Source organism: Columba livia, chromosome 26 (genome assembly GCF_036013475.1).
Source record: "Columba livia isolate bColLiv1 breed racing homer chromosome 26, bColLiv1.pat.W.v2, whole genome shotgun sequence".
Taxonomy (NCBI): domain Eukaryota; kingdom Metazoa; phylum Chordata; class Aves; order Columbiformes; family Columbidae; genus Columba; species Columba livia.
The window spans coordinates 4,927,011-4,942,172 of record NC_088627.1 but is presented as its reverse complement, the minus strand read 5'-3'; the positions used below and the strand labels follow the sequence as shown (position 1 = coordinate 4,942,172).

Below are 15,162 nucleotides of genomic sequence, written 5' to 3'. Positions count from 1 at the left end.
TCAGTCCCCCACCCTGCCCCAAGCCTTGTTCCCCCCAACAGCAAAACCCAGGCAGGGGGAGAGAAAATTGCTCTGGGGGGGGGGCATGGTGTGGAGGAGAGGGGGCAGAGCTCCTCCTCCTGTGGCTGAATCTCACCTTCCAAAGCACCCGCCCGCCTGCATCATCTTCCTCTCACTGGTGGGATGGAAAACTAGGTGCTAAAGACCCCCCTGCACCCAAAGTCACAGGCTGGGTGACCCTGGGGAAGCCGGGCTGGCTGGTGCATCCACAGCCCATCACCTCCAAATGCCGGCGGCAGCAGCCGACACCGCCCCTTCCCCAGTGCTGAGACCTGGAAACTCATTGCAGCTGTGGCCAGAGCAGCACCCTCCAGGTGCCTGTTCCATAGGGACAGACAGGGTGGGGGCACCCACTGTTCACCCATTCATCTGCCTGCAGCTGATACAGCCCTTCCCTTCCTTTCCCTTCCTTTCTCTTCCTTTCCCCTCCCTTTTTCCCATTCTCCCTGTCACTTTCCCATTTCCCCCTGCCTGGAGGGACAGTGACAGCAGGGACCCCCCTGTGGCATGCTCGGACACCCCCGGGTGCTGTGGGGCTCCCTCCAGCCTCATGTCCCGTCCCGGCTGCTGTGGCTGAGCCCGTCCCCACACTCTGCCCCACACCTCATCCCTCCCTTTGCACACAGTGACTCAAGGCCCGGGCTCGGCCCAGTGTCCCTCCAGTTCCCCCAGTGCCCGGGGAGCTGCTTTGCCCCAGGGAGGACCCTCCCCAGTGCTGACTAAACCCTCCCCGGCCGGCCCCGGCAGAGCCGCTTCCACAGAGCCACGGCCGCTGACTCGGCTGCTCGGGCACGTACACACACAGAACCATTTTGGTTGGAAAAGCCCCTCAAGATCATCAAGTCCAACTGTTCCCCCACCCTGTCCCTGCCCCATGTCCTGAGAACCTCATGTCCGTCTGTCCAGCCCTCCAGGGATGGTGACTCCAGCACTGCCCTGGGCAGCCTGTTCCAATGCCCCACAGCCCTTTGGGGAAGAAATTGTTCCTAAATCCAACCTCAACCTCCCCTGGCGCAACTTGAGGCCGTTTCCTCTGCTCCTGGCGCTTGTTCCTGGGGAGCAGAGCCCGACCCCCCTGGCTCCAAGCTCCTTTCAGGCAGTTCAGAGATCAGAAGGTCTCCCCTCAGCTCCTGTTCTCCAGCTGAACCCCCCAGGTCCCTCAGTCTCCATCACACTTGTGTTCCAGCCCCTCACCAGCTTCGGTCCCCAGTGCTGCTGGGAAAGGTGCAGAGGCAGCTCCGCTCTGCCTCAGCTTCCCTGGCAGCCCAACCAGAGCCCAACTGTGTCCACTTATGCTGGGCCAGTGGTGGCCGAGGAGGCTCCTGGCAGCCAGGATTGTGGCCCCAAGGTGAGGCTGGCACCCCACTGGGGCACCCATGGGTGCTGGGGAGGAGCAGAGGGCAGGGCAAGGGTACAGGGCTGGTGCTGGCTCTGCTGTCACCCCAAGCCCGGCTGGGTAAGGGCCCTGTGTCCCTGTGTCCCCAGTTCCCTCGAGAGCCCCGGTTCTCCCAGACCTGGATTCCCCCAGGAATGCATTGCAGAGTTGGGGCTCCACATGGGACCCCCCTCAACTGATGAATCCAGGTGTGATCACAGCCCTGGGGACTGCAGTGTGTTGGGACCCCCCAGCCCCGTGGCTTGGCCAGTGTGGTGCCCCAGCTGGTGACAAAGCTGGTCAGTGCTGTCCCCTCCAAGGTCACCATCACCCTCTGTGAGATGGGTGGCGGGGAGGGGGTGTCTGGGCAGGGGTCTGGGGGAGGCTCAGAGCCACCCAGTCTGTCCAGGCTCCCTCCGGGCGCTGCTGAGTCGGAGCAAACGGTGGAGCTGGTGCTGGGGAACCAGCCTGACCGGCTCCCCGGCTGTCAGCACCTGAGGAATGCCAAACCTGCGCTGCGCCAGGGCTGGGTGCTCAGGGCTGGGTGCTCAGGGCTGGGTGCTCAGGGCTGGGTGCTCCCTGGGTGACTCTGCCGGTCCGCCCAGCTGTGGCGTGCAGGGAGCAGCACCCCGGTTCCCGCTCGGCACGGCACGGCGCCCCACTCCCCGCTGGGACCCTCGGCTGGCAGGTACATGGGGGTGCATGGTGGGGAACCCCGGACACTGGGTGCTGCCCGGGCCAGCCCGGCTTGCAGGGGTGCTGGTGGGGAGGGCGGCTTCCAGCTGGAGAGCACCGGTACACCAAACCGGCTGCCACCCGTGGGGGCTGCCCGGTGCTGGGACCCGCGCCCCTGCTCGGCGGGGACTGGGATGGGTCCCGGCTCAGTTGGGATGGGGATCGGAACCGGCCAAGGAGGGGGCACCAGGAGGGGAGGTGGGGCTGAGACCGGCTCTGCCCCTCTCACCTCCAGTCTCTGAATCTGGGGGGCTGCTGGGCTTGTAACCCCACTCCTGCCACCAAAGTGTGTCCCCAGGGCCACCAGTAAAGCTGGGGTTCTCCAACTCCAGTGGTCTCATGATGCAGGCTGGGGGGACAGCAGGGCTCCTCCATCACCCCTGTCCCCACTCCCCACAGAGCATGTGGCTGCTGGTGACACAGTTCGGCGGGGGGGACAGGGGCAGCGGGGGACGATGGCAGCTCCCCTGCCCTCCCTGTGACCCCCACCCGTGAGCAGCCGCCCAAGCCAAATCCCTGGTTTTCCTGGAGGTGGCAGGTCCGCTCGCACCCCGCGGCCACTGGGCTCAGCCTGGCGTGGCCCCAGGCTCGGCTTAACCCGTGGTCACCGGCTCAAAGGCAGCCGCAGCCACCGCCCTCGGTCCCCTTGTCCCTTCTGATTATTAAATGGCACCTTGTGCCTTTTACTTGGGTGCTGGGAGACAGGGGTTGGGTGCTGGGTGACCCTTTGGGATGACAGGAGGCAGCAAAAGAGCTGAGCAGGTTGGTTTGGCTTGGCCAGGGGGGATTAATTAGCCGTGCCAGGTGCCCCGGTGTGGCAACACCAGTGGGAGACGTGTCCTGGCGGGCAGGGACGGCAGGAGCTGTGTCCTCATGTCCTTGTGAACTTGACCTACTGTTGTGGTAGAAAAGAGCATGGTGAAATTGGGGTGCTGAGGCAGCACAGGACCCCAAGGCGAACTCCTTCCCCAGGGCCGGTGGGTCACTGGGTGGCCCAGAGTAGCACTGGGTGGCTCAGGATCCAGCTGCAGGGCTGGGATGGGAACAACAGATGAGGAGATCTTTGGAAATCCAGCTGCAGGCGAGAGGCAGCAGTGATGCTGAGTCAGCAGCTCCCACCTCCCCCCAGAGCCCCGTGTGACACAGAACTGGTGTCCCCAGCCCAGTGCCACCCCAGGGCCATGGGCAAGGCGGGACCGGGCACCGCCAGCGAGTGCTTGAGAAACCAGCACTGGAGCAATCCTGGGGTGCAACTGGGTGCCAGGGATGGACACATCACAGGGCAGAGAGGAGACACATCCCCGTGCAAACCGTGCTGCCCTGGCAGGAGTGTCCCCAGTGCAGGTGTCCCCATGTGCCACCGCAGAGTCCCCAGCTTGGGGCACTGGGGCTCCCTCCAGCCTGACCCGCTCTTGCTCATTTTCTCTGACACCCAGCTTGCCCCCAGTGCGTTTAAGCAGCTTTTTCTCCCCTTTGTGGTGTGCACCCATCCTTCCTCCACTGGCGGGTGCTGTAACCCTGGGGATCCAGCTGGGACACTGGGGATCCAGCTGTGGCTTTGCTGATCCAGCTGTGGATTTCCCAATGCAGATATGTGGCCCCAGCCAGGCTGGTCCCAGCCTGGAGCCGCGCTGGCTGTCCCAGACAAGGTCTCATCTCCTCCTGGAAGATGACACCAACCCTTCCTATCTGTACTGGAAAGACCTGCCGGGCCGGGGAGAACCAGACACGGAGGGCGCGTGGCGGGCGGGCAGAAGGGGCAGGCAGCTGCCTGCACCCCGCGCTTTCCTGCCTGCCCCTGCGCCCCCGAGCCCCCTTAGGGACTGGAGCCATTGGGAGGTGACAGGGTGAGAGGGGACCCAGCTCCAGGTGGTGCAGGATGAGGGTCTCTCCCGAGGTGTCCCCTGGGAACCCAGCCCGGTGGGGTGTGCAGGGAGGTGTCCCCGTTCCCACCTGGGACACCTGAAAGTCAGCCTGTCCTTAGGCTGAGCCCAAAGCCCCGTCCCTTGCACTGCCCAGGCTGGACGGGGCTCTGAGCAACCTGAGCTGGTGAAGATGTCCCTGCTCATGGCAGGGGGGGCACTGGGGGAGATTTGAAGGCCCCTTCAACCCAAACTAGTCTATGATTCTCTGACGCTGCACAGTTCCTAATTGGGACCTGGGGATACGCTGCCCCACTCGCAGCTCCCTGCACAGCACCTGCTGTGTCAGCAGCTTCCACAGCCCCAACCCAGCAATAAAACCCTCCCGGGGCAGGGACTCTGCCACGGCACAGCATCGGTGTCCCCTCCAAAGCTGGGGTAGCACAGGTGGCCCTGTCCCCTGCCCTGAGCACCAGGGACCGCAGCGAAGCCCATCCTGCAGCAGTGGGCACAGGGGCTGAGTGCTGGGTACCAGCTTCATCACAGAATCAGTAGTTTAGGTTGAAGGGACCTTCAAAGCTCCCCCAGTGCCCCCCTGCCATGAGCAGGGACATCTTCACCAGCTCAGGTTGCTCAGAGCCCCATCCAGCCTGGCCTGGGATGTCTCCAGGGATGGGGCATCCAGGGATGGGAGCCTGGATCAGGGTGCAAGTGGCAGGTAATTAGTGCAGCTCATTATCTCCTGCCGATGGGGCTGCAGAGGTGGCTGGAGCCACCCTGTGTTTCCCAGCAGCAACAGGGAAGGGACAAGGGCAGATGCTGCTCAGGTCCCCACCTCCTCCGCGAGCCCCGCGGCTGCCCCGGCCGGGCCCTTTTGCTGCCCTGTTGTTTTCTGGGCTTGTTTGTTTGCTGCGTTTGCTGACTCGGCGCAGCCCGGCCGCCCTCCTGACTCATCCCGCAGCTCGGGGCACAGCCCGGCCGCATCCTGCACGCTCAGCCGCGCTGCGCCGGGCTCTGCCGGAGCCACCGCGTGGCACCGCGGAGCTCCCCAGCATCTCTGTTGGGTGCACAAGCAGAGGGGCCAGTGGTTCCCCCATGCATCCCATGTGTGCCAGGAGGGGTGTCATGAGCACCCCAAGAATTGCATAGAACCCCCAAAACCATCTCCAGTGCTCATGGGACACCCCAAAATGCCCTGCAGGACCACCAGCAGGTCTGGGGGGAGTTTTAAGGACTGGCTTGGACTCTGGGGCCGGTTCCTGCAGGTGGTTTCTTCTCAGCCCTCCCAGCATCTCCTCCTCTCCCCGCAGCTCCCCAGCATCCGCGGGGGCCGAGCGCGGTGGTGCGGGGCGTTACGGAGCAGCAGCCCCCGCTCCCCGGCCCCCCGGCATGGATTCGCCGTTCCGGCACACCAAGTCCAGGGGCTTTGTCTCCAGTGCCGAGCTGAGCATGAAGCAAGCGGTGCCGAGCACACCAGGGACCGAGGGCAGGTCCCGCTTCCAGAAGGTCTCGCTGGTGTCGCGGCGGCTGGAGAAGACGGGGAGCGTGCGGGGCCGGGATGGGAGTCCCTCCCGCGTCTCCCTCCTGCTGCAGGCCTGGGAGAGGGAGATTGTGGAGCAGACAGGGTCCGGCCCCACCACCCTGACCCACCGGGAACGCTCCTCGTCCTCCGTCAGCCTCCTCAAGGACTTCACCGCGCACGGCCCCATCTTCTCGCAGGTGTATTCCCCGGCGCAGAAGCCGCGGCGGCAGGATGAGAGGGGAAAGGTGGGGACCGGCGCCGGCAGCAGTGGCATCTCCCCATCGGTGGGTGCGCCCGTGCACAGGGAGAGCTACGTGCATGGCACCCTGCTCCCCACCCGACCCCCCGAGTGTCCCGCGGGGGCTCCTGGTGACAGTCCCGGTGCCCCGTGTGCGGCCGAGCGCGGCCGCGTCCCTGCCGTGCCCAGGGCCAGGCATGTCACCGTGCTGCGGACAGGCAGGGACGCCGCCGGGACAGAGCCGGGGCTGGCGGAGGGAAGGGAAACCCAAAACGGGACACACGACGCTGCCGGTGTCACCACGGCCCCGCCACTGCAGGAGAGCTGCGGGCAGGAGGGTGGTGGCTTCGCTGGGGATGCAGCAGGCAGCGAGAGCTCATCGGGCACCGCCGAGGCTGCTGAGGGATCCCCGGGGGACAAACACTCGCCACAAGCCGCAGCCACGCCGGTGAACGCAACCCTGGGAGATGGCAACAGGCCGGGGGACCCGCAAACCAGTGTAACCAGCTCCGCGCAGTGTCCCTCAGAGGAGGCCGGCGGCCAGGCTGGTCTGGGTGACGCAGGAGAGGGAAGCACGGCAGACAGGGACAACAGCATTTCAGTGACACCAACAAGGACAGACAGCCCATCAGGAGCCAGTGTCACCCCTGAAAATCCATCCTTGGAGGGGAGCGATGATCCTGGTGCCACCCCCAAAAACCCATCCTTGGAGGGGAGCGATGGTCCTGGTGTCACCCCCAAAAACTCCTCAGAGGGGAGCGATGATCCTGGTGTCACCCCTGAAAACCCCTCAGAGGGGAGCGATGGTCCTGGTGTCACCCCCGAAAACCCCTCAGAGGGGAGCGATGATCCTGGTGTCACCCCTGAAAACCCCTTCTCGGAGGGGAGCGATGGTCCTGGTGTCACCCCCGAAAACCCCTCAGAGGGGAGCGATGATCCTGGTGTCACCCCTGAAAACCCCTCAGAGGGGAGCGATGATCCTGGTGTCACCCCTGAAAACCCCTTCTCGGAGGGGAGTGATGCTCCAGAGCCTTCACCTGAAGCACCAGCACCTGTACCTCCAAAGGCTGAGGTTGAGTTGGATGGGGGCGAAACGACGGGGAACCCCCAGGGAACAACCCAAGAGCCCGAGACCAGCCCAGACCCTCCTGCCAAGCCCCCAGCCCCTGACCCCCCAGCCGAGAGCCCCCTGGATGCCACCGAGGAGGACCCCGAGCTGCTGGTGGACATGGAGATCTTTGTGGACACGCTCCGCAACATGGAGCCCTCGGAGATGCGGAAGGCGCCCAAGACCCCACGGCAGCCCCGGCCGTCGTCGCTGGGCCGCTGTGCCGCTCTGCCCCCCATCCACGAGGACCGGGTGGCCCCCCGGGCCCCCATCTCCCTGCCCGAGGCCCTGCGCGAGCTGCTGGCGCGGGGACCGGCGGGGCGGCAGGACGAGAACCCCGAGGAGGAGGAGATCGAGAACCCCTACCTGAGCCCCGAGGAGCGGGCGCTGGCGAGGACCCTCCGCAGGGCACCTGGGGACAGTGCGGCTGGTGACAGCCGGGCAGAGGGGAACTCGCTCCTGGGGAAACTGAGGCAGGCGGGAGAGGAGGAAAAGGCCAAAGCGGCAGCCGGGGGTTTGGCCGAGCGGAGCGTCCTCTTCCGAGGGAACGTCCTCAAGGGCATGGCGCTGCTCTCCCACTTTTTGGAGCACCGGGCGACTGCGGCCGACGAGCTCAAGCCGTACTCCCGCCTGGACAACAGTGTGCTCTACAGCCGCTTCATGGCCCCCAGCGCCGCCCCGCTCGAGCTGCCCGGCAGAGATGGGGGGGACACAGGATTGCCCGCCCCTGGGGACCACAATGGGCTGGGACCTGGTGACCACCCTGTCCCCGAGATGGCCATGCTGGAGGCTCCGAGTGCCGGCTGCGTCCCTCTTGTCACCGAAGAGCCAGAGAGTGCCATGGCCCTGTGCCCCGCAGATGTCCTGGTGAGTGATGGGGGGGATGAACCCCAGAGTGCTCCCCATCAGAGGGGACATGGGGTGACAGCCCCCGGTGCAACAAGACAGTGCTGGGATGGGTGGTGGGAGGTACCAGGACGGGTGACATAGGGTACTGGGACGGGTGACGGAGCATTTTGGCATCGGTGGTGGGAGGTTCCGGGATGGGTGACAGAGGGTACCAGGGCAGGCGACAGAAGGGTACCAGCTCAAGTGATGTGTGGGTGGCACCATGCATGATGGGAGGGTCCCGGGGTGGTGACAGGAGGTCCCGGGCGGGTGACGGGAGGCAGGTCCCCGTGGTGCAGGAATGCTCAGGTGTGGCTGCTCGGGGCGGTGGGAGGGAGCAGCAAACACCAGACGCGAGGTTGCGACTGCGGCTTCTTTGGGCTGCGGGGAGATGGCTGGTGCGGCTGATGTCCCTCCTTGCTCCTCATGTCTCCTTGGGTGTCCACAGCAGGAGGACAAGGACGGCTTCAAGATCAACACGAGACCTGGCAAGGTACAGGGGGCGTGGGGGCCGGGCTGGGCTGGCCGGGGGGGACACAGTGCGGTGTGGCAGCACCTGTCCTGTGTCACCCCTCCCAGATCATCCTCTTCGCTGAGGCTGGATTCGCGGGCCAGAAACGGGAGATTTGGGGCGACGTCCCTGATGCCACGTCCTGGGAGCTCTCGCGCACCATCTCCATCAGGGTCATCCGAGGCGGGTAGGGGACGGTGACAGGGCGAGGACATGGCGGGAGGGCTCAGCGGGGCTGCCTGTGCCGGGGGTGGCGAGTGACCGTCCCGCCGGCGCTAATGACAGCGGCTGTGATCCGGCAGTGACAGGACTGACAGGACATCCCCACCCACACTCTGCCCCCAGGCTCCCGATGGCTGTGGGTAAAACCAGGCTGTTTTTCCCTCAATAACTTGCTGACCCCCGCCCGCAGGTGGGTGATGTACGAGAAGCCGCGGTTCCACGGGCGCAAGTGCGTTTTGGCCGAGGGGGACGTGGAGATCGACAACCCCTGGACGGCGTACGGGCAAAGCGGGGAGCCCCGCGGCAACCGGCCCTTCCGCATCGGCTCCTTCAAGAGGGTCGTCCGGGTGAGCGCAGGGACCCCCCAAGCATCCCGCACCCCCACGCAGGGGTACCAGCCCCCCCGTAACGTGGCTCTGCCCCGTGCCAGGATTACCGCACCCCCGAGATCAGCCTGTTCACCGAGGAGAATGGCGAGGGCGCGCGGCTGCAGTTCAGCGACTCGGCCGAGGACACGCGGACGCGGGGCCAGGCGCTCACTGCCGCCTCCATCATCGTCCACTCGGGATTGTGAGTGTGTCCGTGGGACTGGGGGGCTCCGGCACAGGCTGGAGCAGGTGAGATGCTTTCCCCATCTTTGCAGGTGGCTGGTTTACTCCAAGCCTTTCTTCGATGATGATCCCTACGTTCTGGAGCCGGGCGGGTACCCCAATTTAAAGGCGTGGGGAGCAAAGGACCCGTCCATCTGCTCCATGCACCCCATCAGGCTGGTGAGTGCTGGTTACTGGGGTGGTACTGGGTTAATACCAGAGAGAGCATCTCCCGGTGCCTCCCAGTTCACACCAGTGAGAGCTTGGTGTGGAAATGTGCCGAGTGTGGCTCTGGGAAGTGCTCCTGTGGGTTGGTGGTGAATGAAAGCAATAAAATGGAGCAAGTGGCAAGTGACAAGACGAGAGGAAATGGCCTCAGGTTGCGCCAGGGGAGGTTGAGGTTGGATTTAGGAACAATTTCTTCCCCAAAGGGCTGTGGGGCATTGGAACAGGCTGCCCAGGGCAGTGCTGGAGTCACCAGCCCTGGAGGGTTGGGCAGACAGACATGAGGTTCTCAGGACACGGGGCAGTGCTGGGGTGGGGAACAGTTGGACTTGATGATCCTGAGGGGCTTTTCCAACCAAAATGGTTCCGTGATTATAAAATAAAGCCCAAAAGAGCTTGTTCTGGAATGAAAACAACCCCCAAACCAGCTCAGGCTTTAAAGGGGGTGATCGGATGCCCCTGCACTGTCCTCTCCTGCCACCACAGCCTCACCGGGTCTCCTTCTCCTTCCAGGGCTGCCCAGTTGTGGAGAGACCTGGGGAGCCACAGGTGAGCACCAACCAGCCCTGGGGGTGTCGTGGGGCTGGGGCGGCTGTGGGACCTGCCATGTCCCCACCTGCTCACCTGCCGCGTCCCCACAGGTGCTGATCTACGAGGCTGCAGGTTTCCATGGCCGCAGCTTCACCATCAGCCGAGACATCTACGACCTGAAGCGCCTGCCTGGGCCGGCACTGGCCACCGTGGGCTCCCTGCGCGTCCTGGGTGGCTGGTGAGTGGCACGGGGTGGGCAAAACGACTGGGAAGGTGACGGTCACCCCTGGGAAAGGGCTGCCCGGAGCTGGGGGGTGGCCATGGGCAGCTTGGAGGGTGGCACTGGGAGGTGTGGTGTCCCCTCGCACATGGAAATCCCCTGGAGCCCTCACTGACACGTCTGCCTGTGCCGCAGCTGGGTTGGCTACGAGAAGGAGGGTTTCCGTGGCCACCAGTACCTGCTGGAGGAAGGGGAGTACCCGGACTGGAGGCACTGGGGCGGCTACGGCAACGAGCTGGTGTCCTTACGGCTGATACGGACGGTGAGGGTGGTGGCATCGCTTGGGGACAGAGCCAGTGCGGGCAGGGACAGCCAACCCCCCCGATCCCACTCCATCCTCATTCCCCAAAGGGAGTGGGGCATGGCCTGAGACCCCCAAACTCATCACATCTGGGAACCCAGAGCCGCTCCCGCCCTCGCTGGGGTCCCGGACCCTGGCTACGGGCACAGAGAGCACCCGGCTGGCGGTCCCTTCCTCTGACAGACCGAGGGCCTCGGGGGGCTCCTTCTCCCTGCAGGATTTCTCCGACCCGGCGCTGGTGCTTTTTGAGGCCATGGACTTCGAGGAGGGTGCGAGCGTGGAGCTGAGCGAGGCGCTGCCCGACACGCAGCTGGCCGGCTATGGCACCGTCACCCAGTCCATCCACGTGCTGAGCGGCGTGTGAGTGCGGGGACAGGGGACAAGGGGCCAGGGGGATGGATGGGGGGGCGCTGAGCCAGCACCCATGTTTTCCTGGCAGGTGGGTGGCCTATGAGGGCACCAACTTCTCTGGCGAGCAATACGTCCTGGAGAAGGGGGTGTACCGCAACTGTGAAGACTGGGGAGCGGGGGATTGCCGCATCGCCTCGGTGCAGCCCATCCTGCAGGTGAGAGCACTGGGGACCCCCCCGCTTCACCCCATGGGGCTGGTGGGGGCCAGGCTGCGATGAGACCACAACCAGCCCCGCTCTGTCTGATTGCAGGTTGGGGAACACAACCTCCACTTCGTCTCCAAGGTCAGGAGTGGTGGAAGGGGACCGGGACGTGCCCTCCAGGGGACACAGCTCCTTGTGGGGCAGTGATGATGCTTTGTCCCACCTCACCGAGCCCCTCTGCTCCCCCTCCCCAGATCCTGCTCTTCTCAGAGCCCGACTTCTTGGGGGATCACGTCTCGTTCGAGGAGGACCAGGACACCCTGCCCGCTGCCTTCATCCCACGCTCCTGCAGAGTCCGCGGGGGCAGGTAGGGTGTTCTGGCTGGGGACAGGGACATCACCCTGACCAGCAGCCCCACAGGGTGTCCCCAGGAGGGCGGGTGTGACGGGGTCCTGGGGGCTGCAGGAGGGATGGACCCCCCACGACAGCCCACGCATGCTCCTCCCGCCAGCTGGATCCTGTTCGACGGCCAGGCCTTTGCTGGGGAGCAGCACGTGCTGTCCGAGGGCGAGTACCCCACGCTCAGCGCCATGGGCTGCCTCTCCTCCACCGCCATCCGCTCTCTGAAGAAGGTCCCAGTGGTGGGTGCCAGCCCTTCTCTTCCCTTCCCTTCCCTTCCCTTCCCTTCCCTTCCCTTCCCTTCCCTTCCCTTCCCTTCCCTTCCCTTCCCTTCCCTTCCCTTCCCTTCCCTTCCCTTCCCTTCCCTTCCCTTCCCTTCCCTTCCCTTCCCTTCCCTTCCCTTCCCTTCCCGTCCCGTCCCGTCCCGTCCCGTCCCTTCCCACCAGCTCTGGGGCAGAACCCCCCTGGAACCCCCTATTTCCCCTCCCACGGTGCTGCCTCTCCAGCCCTTCTGCACCCATGAGTGCTCGCTCCTCCCACTCACCCCCCGGTGCCTCTCCCCCGTCCCACAGTTTTTCTCAGAACCCTCCATCTTCCTGCACGGGCTGGAGTGTTTTGAGGGGAAGGAGATCGAGCTGAACAGTGAAGTGCGGAGTCTCCAGGCCGAGGGGTTCAACAACCACGTGCTGTCCGTGCGCGTCAAAGGAGGGATGTAAGTGATCCCTGGTCCTGCCCCGGCTGCTGGGTGGTGTCTGCCTGCCCGGGGGGCGACTGTGGTCTGCCCATCCCATCCCATCCCATCCCATCCCATCCCATCCCATCCCACTCATCCCATCCCATCCCATCCCACTCATCCCATCCCATCCCATCCCATCCATCCCATCCCACTCATCCCATCCATCCTACCCATTCCATCCTATCCTATATTAACCCAATCCATCCTGTCTCATCCCATCCCCATCCCATCCTGTCCTCTCCCATTCCATCTCACCCATTCTATCCTATCCCACATTGTCCCATTCCATCCCATCTCATCTCATCCCATCCCACCCCACCTCATTCCATTCTCTCCTCTGCCATTCCATCTTGTCCCATTCCACCTCCACCCCACCCCATCTTGTCCCATCCCATCCTCTCCCACCCCTTCCCACTCATCCCATCTCACCCATTCCATCTTATCCTATGTTGTCCCATCCCATCGATCCTGTCCCCTCAGCTGGGTGCTGTGCGAACACGGTGACTTCCGCGGGCGCCAGTGGCTGCTGGACTGCACCGAAATCACCAACTGGCTGACGTACAGCGGGATCCAGCATGTGGGGTCCCTCTACCCCATCCGCCAGGTGAGCGCTGGGACGGGGACACTGACACCCAGGGGGGTGAACCCCAAAACCGCAGCACGTGGGGGTGGTGATGCAGGCAGCAGGACTCTTTTTTTGGTGCAAATAAAGATTTCTCTCTTTCCAGAGACGGATTTATTTCCGCATCAGGAGCAGGGAGCTGGAGCTCTACCTCTCGGTCCCCGATGACGTAGAGGACATGAAAGCGGGACGCGTGGTGGTGTCCGGCCTCGGCGAGCAGAGCAGCTCCGTCTGGTACTACGAGGATGGGCTGATCAAAAACCAGGTCAGGGCTCGTGTGTGTGACAGCCGGGGCTGCGCAGGGGCCGGGGGAGCCCCTGGCGGCACTGCGGCTGGGTGCTCCCCACCCCACAGCCACCTCCGAGGGCTTCTAACAGGTTTTCCCAGCGTCTGCCCTCAGCCTTGTCCCTAAAGACCAGTTGATTGTCTCCTCCCTGAGTCTCCTCTGGAGAGCTGAAAGCATCTCTGGCTCCCCGGAGGGGTTTTCATCACCCTAATCATCCTCACCTCTTGCCAAGAGGTTTTTCGGTGTCTAACCCCAGAAGCAGTTGCGTTTACAGAGAAACCCCTCGGAGCTCCCAGCCTTTGCTCAGGGTGTTGGAGGGGACTGGGCTGACCCGGCCACCACTGCTCCTTGCAGGTGGCCCCCAACATGAGCCTGCAGGTCATCGGGCCGGCCGGGAAGGGCGCGAAGGCCGTGCTGTGGTCCGAGACCCGGATGCCACGTCAGACATGGAGCATCGATTCTCAGGGACGGATCCACAGCCAGATGTTCGAGGACATGATCCTCGATGTAAAGGGTGAGGCCTCGGCACCCTTCCCAAGAAACCCCAAAACATGGTGTTTGGTCGTGAGATGGGGCACCCGCCCCCTCACCGCCATCAGGAGCGAGGTCTGTGCTCCTCAAACCCTCCCCTCGCTCCGCAGGCGGCCGATCCTATGACCGGGACCATGCCATTGTTTGGGACATGGCTGAGGAAAGGCCCACGCAGATCTGGGACATACAGGTGCTATGAGGGGGGAACATGCGGCCCTCACATCCAGAAGTGCCACAGAGCAGGATGGGGACACCTTGCTGTCTCCTACCCCACGCACGTCGCACCCCAAACACCCCTCAGCCCTGGGTGCTGGGGTCAAGGATGCCCACCATCACCGTCACCATCACCATCACCGTCACCACCACCATCATGATCCCCTGCACCACAAGGGGAATCCCCCACCTCTCCCCTGGGGGGCCCCATATGTGGCTCACAAAGGACCCCACGGACATGATCCTTCGGAAAGCAGCAGAGCCCCTTCCCCACCAGCGTCCCCCTGAACTGTATTTATGTATGTGTGTAAGATATGGCCCCGCTTGGCCGGGCCAGCTCTGGGTGGTTGGTGTCCTTGTCCTTGCACCGGCCACAGCCTGGCAGCCCTTATTCTGGGGGGGCTCACACATTCCACCCCCCCAGCTCTGCATCGAGGGCCTGATCCTGCTCCCAGGATGGAATCCCGGTGCCCTCTGGTGCTCACAGCCCATGGGCAGCACCGGGGATGTGGGGTTTGAGGAGGGGGCGCAGGCCAGGCTGTGATCCACTGAGAACCAGTGGGAACCCGTCACCCCGGGTGAGCTCTGTGTCGCCAGTGGTTGGTGTCCACGCTGTAGAGCTGCATCACAGCCCAGATCACTCATCGTCAATGTCCCCGGGACAGTCTCCTTCACCAGGGTGAGGGCAGGAGCTCCCTGAGAACGTGACTCAGAGCCAGAGGGGACATGGGGTGAGAAATCCCACACATGGAGACATCAAGAGCTTCTTGTCTGTCCTCACTGCTGGGGAGAGGAGAGGCTGCTGGCGCGGGCCCGGTTTGCTGAGCAGGTTGAGCTCAGTTTGGGGAGAGTCACCGTGTTAGGGCAGCTACCGCTGATCAACCCCACGGCAAAACGGGGCTGTTTGGGCAGCGCTGTCTCCCTGGGAGGTTTCCTTGGCAGATTTGGATGCACCAAGGTCCTTCAATCAGGTGTCTCCAGTGACTGCTCTGGCTTGTGGCAACAGCCATCACAGAATCCCAGAGTGTCAGGGGTTGAAGGGCCTGGGAAGCTCATCCAGTGCAATCCCCCCATGGAGCAGGAACACCCAGATGAGGTTACACAGGAAGGTGTCCAGGCGGGTTGGAATGTCTGCACAGAAGGAGACTCCACAACCCCCTGGGCAGCCTGGGCCAGGCTCTGCCATCCTCACCCCAACAAGTTTCTTCTCATATTTAAGTGGAACCTCCTGTGTTCCAGTTTGCACCCATTGCCCCTTGTCCTGTCACTGGTTGTCACCAGAAGAGCCTGGCTCCATCCTCCTGACACTCCCCCTTTCCATATTGATCCCCAGGAATGAGTCCCCCCTCAGTCTCCTCTTGTCCAGCTCCAGA

General features: G+C 64.0%; 1 protein-coding gene across 1 annotated transcript; it reads left to right on the top strand.

The window, feature by feature from the left end:
* Positions 1 to 1,976: 1,976 nt before the first annotated feature.
* Positions 1,977 to 14,132, top strand: CRYBG2 (crystallin beta-gamma domain containing 2). The gene is made up of 20 exons (XM_065041783.1): positions 1,977 to 2,123; positions 5,343 to 7,767; positions 8,237 to 8,281; positions 8,368 to 8,486; positions 8,712 to 8,868; positions 8,952 to 9,091; positions 9,165 to 9,291; positions 9,850 to 9,885; positions 9,978 to 10,105; positions 10,283 to 10,409; positions 10,666 to 10,808; positions 10,888 to 11,014; positions 11,111 to 11,143; positions 11,257 to 11,369; positions 11,514 to 11,643; positions 11,974 to 12,113; positions 12,618 to 12,741; positions 12,866 to 13,024; positions 13,400 to 13,559; positions 13,687 to 14,132. Exons 2-20 carry the CDS (start codon positions 5,422 to 5,424, stop codon positions 13,773 to 13,775), a joined length of 4,443 nt encoding a protein of 1,480 aa, XP_064897855.1. The 5' UTR covers positions 1,977 to 2,123; positions 5,343 to 5,421; the 3' UTR covers positions 13,776 to 14,132.
* Positions 14,133 to 15,162: the final 1,030 nt, after the last annotated feature.